Source organism: Papio anubis, chromosome 18 (assembly GCF_008728515.1).
Source record: "Papio anubis isolate 15944 chromosome 18, Panubis1.0, whole genome shotgun sequence".
Taxonomy (NCBI): domain Eukaryota; kingdom Metazoa; phylum Chordata; class Mammalia; order Primates; family Cercopithecidae; genus Papio; species Papio anubis.
In genome coordinates this window covers 17247710-17262845 of record NC_044993.1, presented here as the reverse complement: position 1 = coordinate 17262845, position 15136 = coordinate 17247710, and the positions used below count along the sequence as shown (strand labels likewise).

General features: G+C 38.7%; 1 protein-coding gene across 5 annotated transcripts in view; it reads left to right on the top strand.

Moving 5' to 3' along the window:
- Positions 1–15136, top strand: part of AP1G1 (adaptor related protein complex 1 subunit gamma 1) — an 88722-nt gene that overhangs the window by 41340 nt on the left and 32246 nt on the right. For 4 of the 5 annotated variants that reach the window (XM_021932135.2, XM_021932131.2, XM_021932136.2 and 1 more), the window contains 8 exons: positions 1193–1334; positions 3281–3377; positions 4839–4915; positions 6367–6375; positions 8662–8757; positions 9559–9639; positions 9830–9928; positions 13176–13231. In XM_021932135.2, coding sequence (XP_021787827.1) covers positions 1193–1334; positions 3281–3377; positions 4839–4915; positions 6367–6375; positions 8662–8757; positions 9559–9639; positions 9830–9928; positions 13176–13231 — 657 coding nt within the window. The remainder of the gene's footprint in view (positions 1–1192; positions 1335–3280; positions 3378–4838; positions 4916–6366; positions 6376–8661; positions 8758–9558; positions 9640–9829; positions 9929–13175; positions 13232–15136) is intronic. The other variant, XM_021932134.2, reaches the window with a different exon arrangement.

Below are 15136 nucleotides of genomic sequence, written 5' to 3'. Positions count from 1 at the left end.
TTGAGATGGAGTCTCGCTCTTTTGCCCAGGCTGGAGTGAAGTGGCTTACCCAGGCTGGAGTGAAGTGGTGTGATCTTGGCTTACTGCATCCTCCTCTGCTGCCACTGCCCTCTCCCGCTCCCCGCCCCGACCCGGGAAGTGATTCTCCTGCCTCAGCCTCCTGAGTAGCTGGGATTATAGGTGCCTGCCACCACGCTTGGCTAATTTTTGTATTTTTAGTAGAGACGGGGTTTTGCCATGTTGGCCAGGCTGGTCTTGAACTCCTCACCTCAGATTATCCACCCGCCTCGGCTTCCCAAAGTACTAGGATTACAGGCTTGAGCCACTGCGCCTCACCTACTTGGTCTTTTAAGTCTTTTTTGTAATATAATATCAAGAACTTCTATTTACTGAGTTTATATTTACTTTCCAGAGTATATTTGAATTGCTCTTAGTTCAGTAGTTTATACGTAAAGAGGTTAAGCAAAGGGTTAAAATTTGTGTAGGAGACTGGGTGCGGTGGCTCATGCCTGTAATCCTAGCACTTTGGGAGGCCGAGACGGGCAGATCACGAGGTCAGGAGTTCAAGACCAGCCTGGCCAATGTGGTGAAACCCTGTCTCTACTAAAAATACAAAATACAAAACTAACTGGACATAGTGGCATGCTCCTGTAGTCCCAGCTACTCGGGAGGCTGAGGCAGAAGAATCTCTTGAACCTGGGTAGCTACTCAACCTCCCGAGTAGTTGGGATTATAGGTGCCCGCCACCACGCTTAGCCAATTTTTACAGTTTGAGTGGAGATGAGGTTTCACCATGTTGGCCAGGCTGGTCTCGAACTCTTGACTTCAGGTTATCCGCCTGCCTTGACCTCCCAAAGTGCTAGGATTATGGGTGTGAGCTCCCCCCCACCACCCACCAAGTTTGCTGAGTTTTCTAAAGTGTGTGTCTTTGACATCCAGTAGATAATATGTTTTTCAACTTCTACTGCTTTGGTACCTGAAAACGTTGGCTTGTAAGCCTGGTCAGTCTGTTTACTGTATTGATAATATGTAATAAAGTTGGGATAAACATTTTCTGCAATAAATAATTTTATTGTTTTTGTTGATTGGAGAAATCTTGAGTTATTCTGCACTAGTTTGAAATTGTGAAGCTGCTTCTTGGGGAGCACCAGGCAGAGCATGCTTGTTCCTACCTTCTTCTTTTCTTTTGCAGTGATCTTAATCATAGCACGCAATTCGTCCAGGGGTTAGCACTTTGTACCCTCGGCTGCATGGGCTCCTCAGAGATGTGCAGAGATCTTGCAGGAGAGGTAGAGAAGCTCCTGAAAACCTCCAACTCTTACTTAAGAAAAAAGGTAACTCTTAATGAACCAAATGTCTGTTTGGATTAGGGAGTATTATGGAGATCAGAAGGCAGATTACTAATTTTTGAAAGATCTGATGATAATGTCATTTTTTCTGTGCAGTAAATTTATTTTACATGATTTTATATTAACCTTAATTCCTCTTTTTTTAAGGAAATGATTTATAAACAAACAAATGTCACTGGATATATCCTAGGTGGCATACCAAATTCCTAAGTTATCTGATTCTAAACAGTATTACAACAAGGTGATTATGAACAGATTTTTATGAATTTACTTTTGTCCTAATAATTAGTGCCCATATCTTTGTATTAGTGCCTTTGTATCTCTGGAAGGGCAGTTCCATTGGTACCTAGATAATTATTAGGGAGTGATGTAGAACCCACTTTCCGAATGAATTAGTAATAGAAGAGAATTGTTCTTCTATCTGATTTTATTTGTTGATATAAACATTTTATTGAGTTTTTAAAAATTGCTTGAACCCTACAACCTTTGAAAATGAAGTGTATGGAATTTAGAAGTCCAAGAAATGAACATAAACTGTGATCCGTTTGGCATTTACTGTGCCTCTCTATTAATGGTGTGGGAAAGAGGCATTGAAAGGGCCAAACCATTTCCCAGGATGATATGCAGTTAATGATGGCTGCAAACAAAGTTAAATTATTTTTTTAATTTGTAAGCTGGTCCTTTTTCTTAAAGAATATGTGAGCTACTCTTGTTCAGAAAACTCATTATCATATTAAAATGAAACATACCTTCAGGTTAGAAAAAAAAAAAATTTTTCCTCCCAAATATAACATGGGTGGAATTAGTAGAAATTTTTTTTGTTAATACATCTAACTTTTATGGTATTTGACTCAAACATTTAGTAGTTATAGTTACTTTGCGGAATATGCAAAATCAGTGTTTAAATGTACTTTTATTTTCCAGTGAACAAGCTAGTAAGACCATCTTTAGTAGAGACTAAGTATTTTTCACATGATTTTCTTGATGTCAGCAGAGTCATTTGAGGGCCACATAGATATTATTAAACATAACAGTAGATTTATAGCATTTACAGTATATATCTTTCAGTTGTGTAATGTGTTTTAGCCTGTTAGTCATCTCACTCAGAGGTATGATTATCACAGATTGAGATCCTTATCTATTTTTACTTCCTCAAAACTCCATGTAAGTTATGTTTAACTTGTTTGATAAATTCATATTAATCATACATAGTCTAATGTAGGAAGTTTTTGCCTACTTGTCTAGGCAAAAGGGAGAGGTGAGCCAGAAGATCTCTTTAATATAATAGTATAAACTGGAAATCCCCAACCAGTTAATAAATACTTTTCTCTCCTCTTAATTTTTTTTTTTTTTTTTTTTTGAGACGGAGTCTTGCTCTGTTGCCCAGGCTGGAGTGCAGTGGCGCGATCTTGGCTCACTGCAAGCTCCACCTCCTGGGTTCATGCCATTCTCCTGCTTCAGCCTCCCCAGCAGCTGGAGTACAGGTACATGCCACCATGCCCAGCAAGTATTTTTAATTTTATTTTTAGTAGAGATGGGGTTTCACCGTGTCAGCCAGGATGGTCTCGATCTCCTTTACCTTGTGATCCGCCCGCCCCGGCCTCCCAAAGTGCTGGGATTACAGGTGTGAGCCACCACGCCTGGCCTCCTCTTAATTTTTTTTAAATAGAGGCAGGTTCTTAATGTGTTGCCCAGGCTGTTCTTAAACTCCTGGGCTCAAGTGATTCTCCTGCCTTGGGCTCCCAAAGTGCTGGAATTATAGGAGTGGGCCATCACCGTGACCAGCCGTAAATCTAATATCTAACCTCTTCTTTATTTTTCTAGTGGATGAACAAGTTGGTGAGATTTTTGTGTTGGTGGTTTTTTTGTAAGATTGGTTGCCCTGGCATAATTGAAATAAACCTTTTGTTCTTTTATTGTTTTTTTTATAGGCAGCACTATGTGCTGTTCATGTCATCAGGAAAGTTCCTGAACTTATGGAGATGTTTTTACCAGCAACAAAAAATTTATTGAATGAGAAGAACCATGGTAATGTAATTTGGATGCATTCATGAAGTACTGAGGGAGAAAGGGAAAGAGAAAAGGCTTGAAGCTGTGTTAGTCCTGTGTCTCTCAGTACAGTGGAGTCACCTTTCTGCTGTGCCTTAGACACTTTTCCAGGAAGGTCTGGTCTGACAAACCTTTCTACTCACATATCCTAGTTTTATATTAGAGATTGATTCTTTCATAGTAAACTTATCTTTCATCTCTGGTCCTCTTTTACTATATTAAAAATATTAAGTTATTAATAATCTAGTGTAATATACAAATGAGCCTACCCATAATTTTCATGTGTAAAATCCTTTGATTTCTTGCCTATTTTACAGTAAAAGAAAAAATTTCATTATCATGTGGTAGGAGTGTAAGATTTGTGCGTCTGGGCCTAGTAGTTCATGCCTATAATCCCAGCAGTTTGGGAGGCCAAGGTGGGCAGATCACTTGAGCTCAGGACCAGCCTGGCCAACAAAGTCAGAACCCATCTCTGCAAAAAATATGAAAATTAGCTGGATGTGGTGGCACATGCCTGTGGTCCCAGCTACTTAGGAGGCTGAAGTGTGAGGATGGCTTGTGCCTGGGAGGCAGAAGTTGCAGTGAGCCAAGATTGTACCACTGCACTCTAGCCTGGGCTACAGAGCCAGACCCTGCCTGACTCAAAAATTGTGAAAATTCTTTTGGGTTATTTCTGACGGAAGCTTGTATTAGGTACTCAGAATCTTTATATAAAACAGAGGAGTTAAATGGAATGTGGCTGTTCTTTTCCCAAACATTTTATTCTTATTTGAAGTCAGTGAAATAAGTTTTTGAATAGAGAAAATTCGTGTGTCTTAAATGCTCAGAGAAAAAATTGTGTGGTATATTTAATTTGACAAATTCAGTGCTGTGCCCAGAATGCTCCAAATATACTTGTTGAACAACTGAATTACTTAGAGCACATATTTATTACGTAGTGAAAAGAAAAGCATTGTGAGATTGTTTTTACTGACTCTGGAGCAAGTAAATTTACTTTGTCATCCACAGTTAATCTCAGAGTTTTGATACGTTTTATCTGGAAATTTAAAATCTTACTAAGATTTCTGCCTCTTGAATTATCTGTTAGAACTCAGATAATAGCTGATTAAGTATAGAACAGATGATACCTAGCTTACATTGTATGTTTTTATGGATATTCTCAGATGGAGAGACACATGTATATTGGTCATCACTTTTTAATAATTATTTTGGTCACATAATTATTGAAAACATTACGATTTTACTGACTTGGCCAGTTTTAAATCAGGTATCTATTAAGTTCCTCCTTTGTATTCACTTCAATGCTTAGATTCTTTAGAGGATTAAAAAGCAAAAGTAGCAACTATCCTTTTGGAATTGACCTTCAGGAACTCAAAGCCCTGTTCTATAAAATTGAATAATAGGCCTCATTTTTAGTTTTCCTTTGATCTTTTCTTTCAGGTGTCCTCCACACATCTGTAGTCCTCCTCACAGAAATGTGTGAGCGAAGCCCAGACATGCTTGCGCATTTCAGAAAGGTAGGTGCCATTCTCTATGCCTAAGCCTTTCTTGATTGAAAAATGATTTTCCTGAAAAGTACATGATTTTCTTACTTATTTATTTTTTTGAAAGCAAGCTATGGATCTGAATAAGGGTTTTAACTAGCCCTGCTGTGCAGTTGGGCTGGAAGCCAGATTTAGGCATATAAGTAAGAGCTGGCACTAGTATTGTGTTTTTCTTTGCAGGATAGAAGTTTTCTCTCATTGTTGGCAGACACACGAATCTCACGTGTTTTATCTGCTGTTTTCACATTTGAGTCAGGAAACATAATCTGAGGTCAAATTAAAACTAGGAGTTTTGTGTGTGTGTGTGTGTGTTTTTGTTTTTGTTTTTTTCTTTTTGAGACGGAGTTTTGCTCTTACTGCCCAGGCTGGAGTACAGTGGCACGATCTCGGCTCACTGCACCCTCCACCTCCTGGGTTCAAGCGATTCTCCTGTCTCAGCCTCCCGTGTAGCTGAGATTACAGGCATGCGCCACCATGCCCATCTAATTTTTGTATTTTTAGGAGAGACGGGATTTCACCATGTTGGCCAGGCTGGTCTTGAACTCCTGACCTCAGGTGATTAGCCGGCCTCAGCCTCCCAAAGTGCTGGGATTACAGGTGTGAGCCACTGCTCCTGGCATTTTTTTTTTTTTTTTTTAAGACAGGAATTTCTTTTCTATTTTTTTAAGGTTAAAACTAAAAGTTTTTTTATTGCTTTTCCCCTACTGTTCATTTTAGGCCATTGACTCCTGTGATGGAAGTCCTAGCTATCTTAAGTACCCCCTTCTCTCTCCCTCTTTTTTTTTTTTTCTGTTTTTGAGGCAGAGTCTCGCTGCGTCACCCAGGCTGGGGTGCAGTGGTGCAATCTCGGCTCACTGCAACCTCTGCCTCCTGGGTTCAAGTGATTCTCCTCCCTCAGCCTCCCGAGTAGCTGGGACTACAGGTGCCCACCACCACGCCCAGCTAATTTTGTTTCGTATTTTTAGTAGAGACAGGGTTTCACCATGTTAGCCAGGCTGGTTTCGAACTCTTGACCTCAGGTGATCCACCCGCCTCAGCCTCCCAAAGTGCTGGGATTACAGGCGTGAGCCACTGCGCCCGGCCTGTGTTTTTTTTTTTTTAACTAGTATTTTAAAGTGGACATTTCTATTTCTCCACTTAATTTTAGAAGACAGTAGTAAGGAGCACTCAGAGGAAGACTGTTCTTTGGGTAGTTACATGCATTGAACTTCTTTTATAGGATGCTGGTCATTCCATAAATAGGACTCGCTTTGTACTTTAGATCTAGTAAGGCTCTAACAGGAGTTCTTTTTTGGCTTTTTTTCCCTTAGATGTTCATGTCTTGATTAAATTATTGTAATATAGTATGAGACCCGTATCTGTCCCTAATGCTTGCTTTGTATGTTTTGTTCCTGTTGTCTGTTTGGAATCCTGCTGTATGTTAGAATGAAAAGGTAAGAATTAACCCTCTTTTAGATGGTGCATGCTGGCATTAGGTCCTTAGTAGCTTTTGTGTATCCATCCACAAATGTGGCTTTTAAAATATACTAATGCTGAAGCTGTGCTTAATACTGTGAGTTATTGTTCTAGCATTTTTGGCTAACTTCCTAGTCTAGTTTTTGTTTTGTCACTTAAACTCCTGACTCCAAAGTCAGCCTTGGATTTCAGTTGCAGCCTTTCCTGAATTGTAAACCACCTTCTCTGCCTTTTCTTTATCTTTACTTGAGAAACTTTGAGCAGTTTTCCAGTGACTTTGGTGATGGCAATTCCAGATCAGTCTGGAGCTTTGACACAAAATGCTACTGCTTTTTGAAGTAGATATTTTAGAACAGTATGTGGGTAACCTCATACTTTAAAAAGCTCTGTATGTACTGCTGAGCTTTCAGTTCAGACTTAGAGCTTTTATTTCTCCCTTACCTGTACTTACTCTTACATAGAAGTTTTGAAATATTAAAAGGATTTTGAGGTAGAGTAGTGGGCACCAACTGATTTTCATGGCTGCAGCCTTTCCCTATGTCATCTTATTTTGTTTGTCCTGTTGTCAGTTTTAATAACTTGCATTTTTGTCTGAAAAATGAAACTGGGTTCCAAGAATTGTATGCTGAACATTCAGACATTTGTGCTCTGTGTCCCAGGGTAATCTTATGTGATGTGCTGGCCTTTTGGCAGTGGATAAAACAATTTCTGAATTTAGTAGCCCAAGGAAAAATGACTTTTCCAAGAAGTAAACCAGATAAAAAATAACTTGGGTTATATGTAGTACAAAAAAGCAGACCATTGGGAAGTGTGCAAAATAAGCTTGGTAACTACTTGGTCTTCATTTTATTATAAAAATATTGATTTAAAGCGGTTTTAAAAGGTATATTACTATCTCTAATATAACTTTGCCCATAGTTGACAGATGTAATGAATTTACAGATCTCCATAGCTTAGATTTGTCTTATTTGGAGTTGTCCAAATTAGACTTTGTTTAGGTGACTTATAAGAATTAATTCCGAACTGTTATGGCTCAACTTATTTAAATTCATACATACTGTGTTTTCTTGTATTTAGAAGTGGCCTTAATGTTTTGAATGCTTTGAGTGCATGCGTTGGATATAGCTTGGCTTTTCATCTCAGTCTTGATCCTCTTTTAGGCTTGAGGAGTAGGGAAGGGACAGAGTCTAAATACAGTGAGAAAAAATAATTGAGTTGCGGCAGAGTTGTAGCTAAAATTGCCTGCAAAAGAGATGCAATGCAGTTCACTTTGCACCCTTTTTAACTTAATTTTTGGTCATTAAAGTTGTTTATATAGCTAAAAATTGAGTTTTTAGTTGGAAACGTAAAAAGTTCCTGTTGTGGCAAACCTTTTGTTTTAATATCAAGTAATTGATCAACAGAAATGAAATGAGTGCCAATATTTAAAACATCTTCGGCTTGACAGTAAAATTGCCTTTACAATGTGTTAGGACTCTTAATGGATAAAGTAAAGGAAGGACAGGAAGGAAATTCCTGATTATAAGGAATGTATAGTCTCATTGAAAAGATAAGAAAACAGACCACAAAGCTGTATATGTAAATAAGTCCTGAAATTTAAAAAAATTGTATCATATGAGTTAGGAATAGGAAGAGGAAATTATTCATGGCCTTGATATCTCTTAAGATGAAAGATGTAATTTTTTCATGTGTCTTTTCCATTTGATTACCGTATTACTGTTGTCAGCTTTGGTATTCCCTGTTGTTTGTTGGAAAAGGGTATAACTCTTCTATCTTAAGAGAAGAGTTTTTTTTCTCTATTTGAGGTTATATGTTCTAAAGCTATAATGTTAATAAGATCACCAGTTGTATTTTGGTGTGATGACATGTTATATGCAAATGTTTGAATGGATGAAAACTGAACATGTTTTTGCCACCTAGGCATGTCAAGTTCTGCAGAAGTAGAAATGCAGTACGCCCCACAGGCATCTGTTTTACCTGGTTCCCATAGGCTTTCTGACCCAGTATTATTTGTAATATCTTCACATATAACTCTGGCATAAAAAAGTCTAGTTTGGTTTTATCCAGATAAAATACATACTTCTTCTTGAATATTGGCCTAATTTACTCCTAAGTTTATCAAACATCTACAGTATGCTAGTATATTAAATCACTAGAATTTGCTTGGACTCGGACCCTTACACCCTTTTTCTAAACCAAAGGACCTGCTTATTCATGAGACATTCTTCAATATTCACTGTTTTTTGATGCATCTTTCTCTGCAGCTTGTGCCCCAATTAGTTCGTATTTTAAAGAACCTCATCATGTCCGGATATTCACCAGAACATGATGTTTCTGGTATCAGTGACCCCTTTTTGCAGGTGAGGTTGAAAGAATGTTTTAAATAAATGTTATATGAATTTAATATCTTTTAAGTAGACCATTTCCTTCCTCTTAAAGTTTGTGTTGAGTAGAAATTTGGTAGTTAATTGATTAATTATATTAATGAATAGTGACACAATTCTGTATTAGATTATGAGGATACAATTACAAGTTTGTTCTTTTTTTTTTTTTTTTTTTTTTTTGAGACAAGGTCTTGCTCTGTCACTTAGGCTGGAGTGCAGTGGCACAATCTTGCCTCACTGCAGCCTTGACCTCCCAGGGTCAAGTGATCCTCCCAAGTAACTGGGATTTCAGGTGCACGCCACCGTGCCTGGCTCATTTTGTATATTTTGTAGAGACAGGGTTTTGCCATGTTGCCCAGGCTGGTCTCAAACTCCTGGACTCACGCAACCTGTCCACCTCAGCCTCTCAAGGTACTGGGATTACAGGCAAGAGCCACTGTGTCCCACTTAAAATTACAGTTTTAATAGTCAAAATCATTTACTATTTGAATTATTTACTATAGCTCTGCAGGTGGTAGTATGTGGTAGTATCCTTTAGCTGTGGAGTACTGAAGTGTGGGTTGTCTTATAATAACTTTATTAGATGTAGAAGCATTTATAGCTTCTCTAAAGAAAATGTTTTCAATTCTTCTGTTTGATTTTTGACCATTTCTGATAGGAATAAATGGTTCCAAATGAAGTTCTAAGACTTCATTTAGTCATTTGAATTTCATACCAAGATGAGATTTCTTTGTGTGAGACATAATTTGTTGACACCTCTCATATTTTGCACATTAGGTACGCATTTTGCGGTTATTAAGAATTTTAGGACGAAATGATGATGATTCAAGTGAAGCTATGAATGATATATTAGCACAGGTGAGTAGACCAAACTTAAATATTTATTTTAGTTTCGCAGGGAGTAGAATTATTATGGTTATATGGAGCAGTTTTTATTTGTGTTTCCTCATTCATAGCTGTAATTACAAAATGCCTCTTGTTACCTGTGGATATTTTTTGGAAACATTGTTTTTATCACTTACGTACTGCCCTCAATATGTCTTTTCAGGTTGCCACTAATACTGAGACTAGTAAAAATGTAGGAAATGCTATTCTTTATGAAACGGTTTTGACTATCATGGATATTAAGTCAGAGAGTGGATTGCGAGTAAGTCGTTTTAAATCTTTTCTTGCCCCCTAAATGTTTCATTTAGAATGGTTGACTTGGACTGGAGTACTTCAGAGTTGTATTCCATTTGGAACTCAACTTTAAGAAAGAATGATGCAAAATGTGGAATGCTTGATTTTTGGTATCTGAAATACCATTCCTTCCCGCTGAAGGCTTAACATTGATTATAATAAACTTTGGGAGATCTTAGATGTAGCAGTATAGTGAATATATTTGTCTTATCATTGTTGATGTTAACCTTGATCATTTGGTTGAGATGGTGTCTGCTGGGTCTTTCCACTGTAAAGTCATTATTTTTTCCTTTGTAATGAAAAATATTTTGGCAGATATTTTGAGACTATGTAAACATCCTATCCTCAGATTTTTACCTATCAGTTTTAGTATCCACCAGAGAGTCTTGCCCACAACAATTATTGAGATGGTATTCTAATGACAAATTTTCCATTTCCCTCATTTTTTTTCTTATTAAATAATTGGAATTCTTCTATAGAGAGGAGTTGTCCCTTCTCCTTCATGAATTTGTTCATTTTGTCGTTTATTAATATTAGAACTGTTAGTCCATAGCCTTGTAAAAAACAAATGTACTAGAGTATAATATTTTGTGTACAGTTCTTTTTGTCTTTAGCATTATAGTATCTAGTCAGATAACCAAAGTAATTTAGGTTAAGTCCTTTTCCTCTCCGCACCTTTCAAACAGAATGGTAACATAGCATATATATTGTTCTGCACCGTACTCTGTTCACCTAACATTATCTTGGAGCCAGTTCCAAATTCATGTATAGAGATAAGTCTTGTTCTTTTTTTCTTAATTGTGATAAAATATATATAACACAAAATTTACCATGTTCAGCATTTTTAAGTGAACAGTTAGTACACTCATCTTGTTGTGTAACCAGTACTATAGTTTATCTCCAGAACTTTTTTGCCTTAAAGTCTATATCCATTAAACAATAACTCTCCATGCTGTAACTACCTCTAGTCCCTGGCAACCACCGTTCTACTTCTGTCTATGAATTTGACTACTCTCAGGTACCTCTGAAGAGATATAAGGAAAAAACGCAAAATGTTTTTTCTACTCTTTACTGTCTACCCTCACAGAGTCATTCAACACTTCACTTCTTTTTTGTTTTGTTTTAGGGACAGGGTCACTCTCGGTTGTTCAGGCTGATCTTGAACTCCTGGCCTCAAGCAATCCTCCCACCTCAACCTCCCGAGTAATGTGAGCCATCATGTCCAGCTCCAACATTTCACTTCTGACACCATATGTGTTGGGGCTATTTCCCTATACATCAGGCGGTTTTCTGGTGGATACCAGCTGGGTATCCTCTAATTGAATTCAGTTCTGACACTGTCTCCCTGGAGATAAGGTGTCACATCCCGCTGGTTGCGGGCCTGTAATCCCAACACTTTGGAAGGCTGAGGAGAGTGGATCACAAGTTCAGGAGATTGAGACCATCCTTGCTAACACAGTGAAACCCCGTCTCTACTGAAAGAAAAAAATACAAAAAAATTAGCCGGGCGTGGTGGCAGGTGCCAGCTACTAGAGAGGCTGAGGCAGGAGAATGGCATGAACCTGGGAGGCGGAGATTACAGTGAGCCAAGATCGCGCCACTGCGCTCCACTGGGCAACAGAGCGCGACTCCGTCTCAAAAAAAAAAAAAAAAAAAAAAGGTATCACATCCTACAGTTTGAGGGCTCAGTCCCACAAGACTGACCCCCCCACCCCAACTTCAGATGCCACTCCCAAGCTCAGGTTGTGACCTGTGCTTCTGACCAACCAGCTGTAAGTCAGGGTTCCCACAACCCCCTCCTCAGGTTTAGTTAGTTTGCTAGAGTGGCTCACAGAACTCAGGGAAACACTTCACTTATGCTTGTTGGTTTGTTATAAAGGATATAGATGAACAGCCAGATGGAAGAGATGTATAGGGCAAGGCATGTGGGAAGGGGTTGGAAGCTTCCATACCCTCTCCAGATGTGCCGCCCTCCAGGAAGCTCCACATATTCAGCTATCTGGAAGCTCCTCTGAACCCTGTCCATTTCAGATTCTTGGAGGCCTCATTATGCAGGCATGATTGATTAAATCATCGGTGATCAGTTTAACCTTCAGCATCTCTCCCCTCCCCAAGGTCGGGGGATGGGACTGAAAGTTCCAACCTTTTAATATCATGGTTGTTCCCCTGGCAACTAGTCTCCATTCTGAGGCTATCTTAGGAGCCCATTGAGAGTCATATCATTAGAACTAAAGATGCTGTCACACAGGAAATTCCAAGGGATTTAGGATTTGTATGCCAGGAAACAGGGACAAAAACCAAGTATATATTTCATCATATCACAGTACCTCATATAAGTGGAATCATACAGTTTTTATCCTTTTGATAAGCGTATTATTTAACATAATGTCTTCAAGGTTGAACCATGTGTCAGAATGCATTCTGTCTTAATGGCTGCATGACATTCCATTGCATGGGTGTGCCATAGTATAATTAGCAAATTTGCTATTAACGGAGTTTTAGGGTATCTCCTATCATTTGCAGTTATCAGTAGTGCCACAGTAGACTTTTGTCTATATGTACAGTTGTTTGTCAGATCAATTCCTAAAAGTGAAATTGATAAAACAGAGAATATACTTTCACTTTAAATATAGTTATTTCCAGATTTCCCTCTAAAGAGGCTGTACTAATATTATTCTTCCACTAACAAAACACTGTCAAAACATTAAAACGACCTTCCAGCACTTACCTTTAGTGTATGATTTTAAGAGTTTGCCTTTGGATTTTTTCCTTTTTTTTTTTTGAGATGGAGTCTTGCTCTGTTGCCCTGGCTGGAGTACAGTGGTACAATCTTGGCTCACTGCAACCTCCGCCTGCTGGGTTCAAGTGATTCTCCTGCCTCAGCCTCCTGAGTAGCTGGGATTACAAGCATGCACCACCATGCCTAGCTAATTTTTGTATTTTTAGTAGAGACTGGGTTTCACCATGTTGGTCAGGCTGGTCTCGAACTCCTGACCTTGTGATCTACCGGCCTCGGCCTCCCAGACTTCTGGGATTACAGACGTGAGTCGCCATGCCCGGCTCCAGTTTGGTTTTTTTTTTTTTTTTTTTTTTTTTTTTTTTTGGTGGACTAGCAGTCTGTGAAGCACCAGAGGCCAGAAAGTTATCCTTTAAACACAGGAAACAATATAAAACTTTAATTTTCCTAAATTTTGACCTATGCTATTTCTCTTTAGGTCCTAGCCATAAATATCCTGGGTCGTTTCTTATTGAACAATGACAAGAATATTAGGTAAGTCAACTGAAATATGTCTTTTATCTTGGGTATTGTAAGCCCAGTATTTTAAGAGTGATTTTGCTCAAGATTACACATGTATTGAGTCACATATCTAGAACTTATAGCTCAGAATTTTTATGTTTTTCTGGTCTTAACACTACAGTTTTGTAAAGACTTGAGGATTTGTCTCATGGCATATAGTCCTATTTGTTCTGTAAATCGGGAGTCAGCAGAATTTTTCTGTAAAGGGTCAGATGGTAAGTATTTTAGACTTTATGGGCCATGGAGTCTTTGGTAACTACTTACCTCTGCCCCTTAGCATGAAATTAGCCATAGACAATATGTCAATGATGAGTGTGGCTGTGTTGAATAAAATTGATTTACATCAAACTTGGGAACTAGTATGAAAAAAAATTTTGATATACAAAAACAGCAGAGAGCTGGATTTTACAGGTAGGCTATAGTTTGTTGACTGACCCCTGCTCTAAATTAAGAAAAATGTAACATTTCAGGTAGCAAATCTGGAATGTCTTTGTGAACTCCAGCTAGTTTTAGCTAGTTTTTTAGGTAAATGAATTGATCAGTATTATCTTTTATTTTGGTATTTTCCTGTATGTAGTACGTATTCCTGCTTACCTGTTTTTCTAATCAGGAGAAGTTTTTCTTATATTAAACATGAAAAGATGTGGAAGCTAGGTGCAGTAGCTCACACCTGTAATGCCAACACTTTGGGAGGCAGAGATGGGTAGATCATGAGCCCATGAGTTCGAGACCAGCCTGGGCAAGATGGCAAACCCTATCTCTACAGAAAAATACAAAAATGAGCCAGGTGGCTTGGTGGTGTGCACCTGTAGTCCCAGCTACTCTGGAGGCTGAGGTGGGAGGGTCACCTGAACCCAGGAGGTTGAAGCTACAGTGAGCCGTGATCATGCCACTGCATTCCAGTCTAGGTGACAGAATGAGACCCTGTTTTTGTTTTTTTTTTCTCTCTCTTGAGACAGAGTTTTGCTCTTGTTGCCCAGGCTGGAGTGCAGTGGCGCAATCTTGGCTCACTGCAACCTCCGCCCCCCGAGTTCAAGTAATTCTTTTGTCTCAGTCTCCCGAGTAGCTGGGTTTACAGGCGCACGTCACCACGTCCCGCTAGTTTTTTGTATTTTTAGTAGAGACGGGGTTTCACCATGTTGGCTGGGCTGGTCTCTAACTCCTAACCTCAGGTAATCCACCTGCCTCGTCCTCCTGAAGTGCTGGGATTACAGGCAGTGAGCCACTGCACCTGGCTGAGACCCTGTTTCAAAAAAAAAAAAAAAAAAGATGTGGAAATAATTATTGTGGCATCCTGAATTATCTTCTCCTTCTAAAGAACACTTGGATTGCCAGGTGCGGTGGCTCACACCTGTAATACTAAGTAGCACTTTGGTAGGCTAAGGTGGTAGGAACGCTTGAGCCCAAGAGTTTGAGACCAGCCTGGGCAACATAGCGGGGGACTCCATCTCTATTAAAAAATAAATACATGAGTAAAATTTTAAACCTTAACATACTAAGTTAAACACGTGGATTTTAAACTCAAATTTTTATAGAGGCAGTTTTGGTACCAGTATCATATAAAAGCAGAGAAAACTCAAATGGTAAAATTAAAATTGCATTATGGGGCAAAGGCAGCCTTAAAAGGCATATTATATGCTCTCTTTGTTTTACTATTTGGAAAACTTTAAAAGAATTGAGTCAATCACTTCTATTTATTTTATATTTAATTTAATTTAATTTATTTTTTTCTGAGACAGAATCTCACTCTGTTGCTTAGGCTGGAGTGCAGTGGCATGATCTCGGCTCACTGCAAGCTCTGCCTCCTGAGTAGCTGGGACTACAGGCGCATGCCACCACGCCCGGCTAATTTTTTGTATTTTTAGTAGAGACGGGATT